The following is a 2,500-nucleotide window of genomic DNA, read 5'->3' as shown; positions in this document are numbered from 1 at the left end:
TTTGCATCTCCGCATATCATTACTTAGATTATCATCACCACTTGTATCATACATTTGTATATAATTTTTAAACAGATCGACTACTATACGAGACTCCTGTTCCATTGGTCGCATGTTCCGTGGAACTATTCACCAGTTTCCATCTACATAATCCAACAGATATAACTCTTTTTGCATCTCCGCATACCATTATTTACATTGACATCGTCGTTTGAGTCATACATTTGTGTATCTTTTTAAACACATCGACTAATACTCGAGACTCCTGTTCCTTTCCATGGGTCGCGTGTTTCAGAGAACTATTCACCCGGATGGTTGTATTCCCATCCCCTTTGTTACGTAGGCCTTTGTACCCCTGCCAGTGATATCAGCGGGATCTCGTCGTTAACGAAGTGTTGTTCCCGTCGAAGACAGGGCAGCGGCGTCCTTCCTAACGATATAGCCAATATCGCAACGCTTGCGGTATCAGTCTTCCTTTCTCGATAAAGAAGTGACCATTCACAGAGATCGTTATTGCAATCTTGTGGTCGAATCTCCGTATGGCTTTGACCCTATCTCTCGCACCACACCAATAAACATTTTTTTTTCTTTTTCGAATTTAAATTAAAGTATGAGTAGTGCTTCTCCACATGATTTTGGGCACCTCGCTGCAACAACAAGCGATCAGAAGTAATAATTTGTCAGACAGTCTAGATTTACGAAAATGCACCTGTCAGACACATTACCCACCCATTCAGTGTTTTAGGCATCAAATAACGAGTCTATATCCAATGCTTCAATAAAATCTAAATACTCGTCGTTACCTCATTCTCTGACTAGTGGTCACTAACAACATGTCTTCTCTCTTTGCAGGTACCCTGAGAGCAAGCTAGCCCGACTCTTCAACGGCTCCATTCCCATTGTGCTGGACTCTCTCAAACAGCACTACTTTATCGACCGAGACGGCAAGATGTTTAGGCATGTCCTGAACTATATGAGACACGGCAGACTCCTCCTGCCGGATGACTTCACAGACTTCGACCTTCTGTTGGAGGAGGCTCGGTTCTTCGAGATTAATGGTGAGGCCTTCGCGTTCATCTTCCTTATGCAATTTCACCTCTTGGTTCACTCGTGCGCGCGTTTTGCGTAGTGGGTCGTCTGCAAAAAAGGAGGATAATCAGGATCATAGGGCGTCAGTCGGTGTATTTCCTTGATCGCAGCTTTCCGTGCACGTGATGAGGTAGATGTACACGTGTCTGTTCGACAAAAGGCGTGTATAATGCTAGTGTGTGTGTGTGCGTGTAAGTGAATTATATATCTATTCAAGTGAAGGTATGTTTAAAGGTCATTTGATGCAAATATTTATGTATAAAAGTTATATGTACAAAGTAGATGTGTGTGTGTGTGTGTGTGTGTAGATTTGATTTTGAATATAGATAGGAGCATGTACGTATTTGCGCGCGATCGCATGTGTACGTGCATGTGTGCGTGCGAGCAAAGAAAAAACTAGGTTTATGTACAATAGGGATTATACTCGTATATTTGCGCTCATTCCTTGATTACGCGATAATACAACGGCGTGCGCGCATGACAAACAGCATACTATTTTCCACTTGAGCGACTAGCATAAATCAGCTAATTAATTCCAAAGCTAATAGACGCTAAGCACCTTTCGTCATCCTTTAGCCTTTGTTTTGCTTTCGTTCTCTCTGTCGCATTGAGACTAAGGCCTGCCCGAAGTAATTCCACGGCCTTTGTAAAGAGGGGTTCAAAAGATAACCGCGGCCATCCTCTTATCTTTTATCTGCCATACGATTTGTTATAGCTATCTTATGATTTTGTGTGTGGGTGTTTATTCTAAGTAATGTAAGCTACCACCTGGTTTGTCTTTACTTTTTTAATACTCGCAGTGCGGTGACGACATTTATAGGTCTTGTTTTGGGCAAATGGGTACAGTTAAGGGTAAGGATGGAAGGTTTCCCTGAACTCATTTTATCCCAATTTCGTCCCTGACCTCAATAAAACAGTCTCACCTTGGCCAAAACAAAATACCTAAACTACATCACTACGTTAAAATTTGAAGAACACTTGAATTTTTGGTGCTTCATATTTATCATACATATGACGTGTATTTCCAATAACCCGTTGATTCACCAAAGTGTATTGTATAGTCTTCATCTGGAAGGTTAACCCATTAAGTGAGTCTTGAGACGTTATTATTTATTGTACCTGCCGCCAGGCGATTTTGTTAAGCTGAGGGGGGAACCCCCATTTTGCAGAGAAAAATATTAACCAATCTCTTGGGTATATCTCCTTTATGGTGTTTACATACTGCTATGTATATCCTCCCTCTACCGCTCGTTGTCCTCCTCCTACTTACACTCTTATACATCTGTGTGTTGCTGACATGTTACAAACACAAACCTCCTGGGATTCCCTCTTCAGCAGGCTGTGTTCTGGTGTCTAAATGTTGCTAACATTTTCGGGACATGTCGCACTCACAGCTCTCCCCGAAGTCCTT

The 2,500-nt window shown here is 42.0% G+C and overlaps 1 protein-coding gene across 1 annotated transcript in view; it reads left to right on the top strand.

The window, feature by feature from the left end:
- Positions 1–2,500, top strand: part of twz (BTB/POZ domain-containing protein twz) — a 425,221-nt gene that overhangs the window by 413,152 nt on the left and 9,569 nt on the right. Inside the window, exon 6 of the mRNA XM_076212157.1 lies at positions 853–1,058. Coding sequence (XP_076068272.1) covers positions 853–1,058 — 206 coding nt within the window. The remainder of the gene's footprint in view (positions 1–852; positions 1,059–2,500) is intronic.

The sequence above is a fragment of the Oratosquilla oratoria genome, chromosome 29, assembly GCF_046742065.1.
Source record: "Oratosquilla oratoria isolate Oo_2021 chromosome 29, ASM4674206v1, whole genome shotgun sequence".
Lineage (NCBI taxonomy): Eukaryota > Metazoa > Arthropoda > Malacostraca > Stomatopoda > Squillidae > Oratosquilla > Oratosquilla oratoria.
This window is presented reverse-complemented; position numbering and strand designations above follow the sequence as displayed.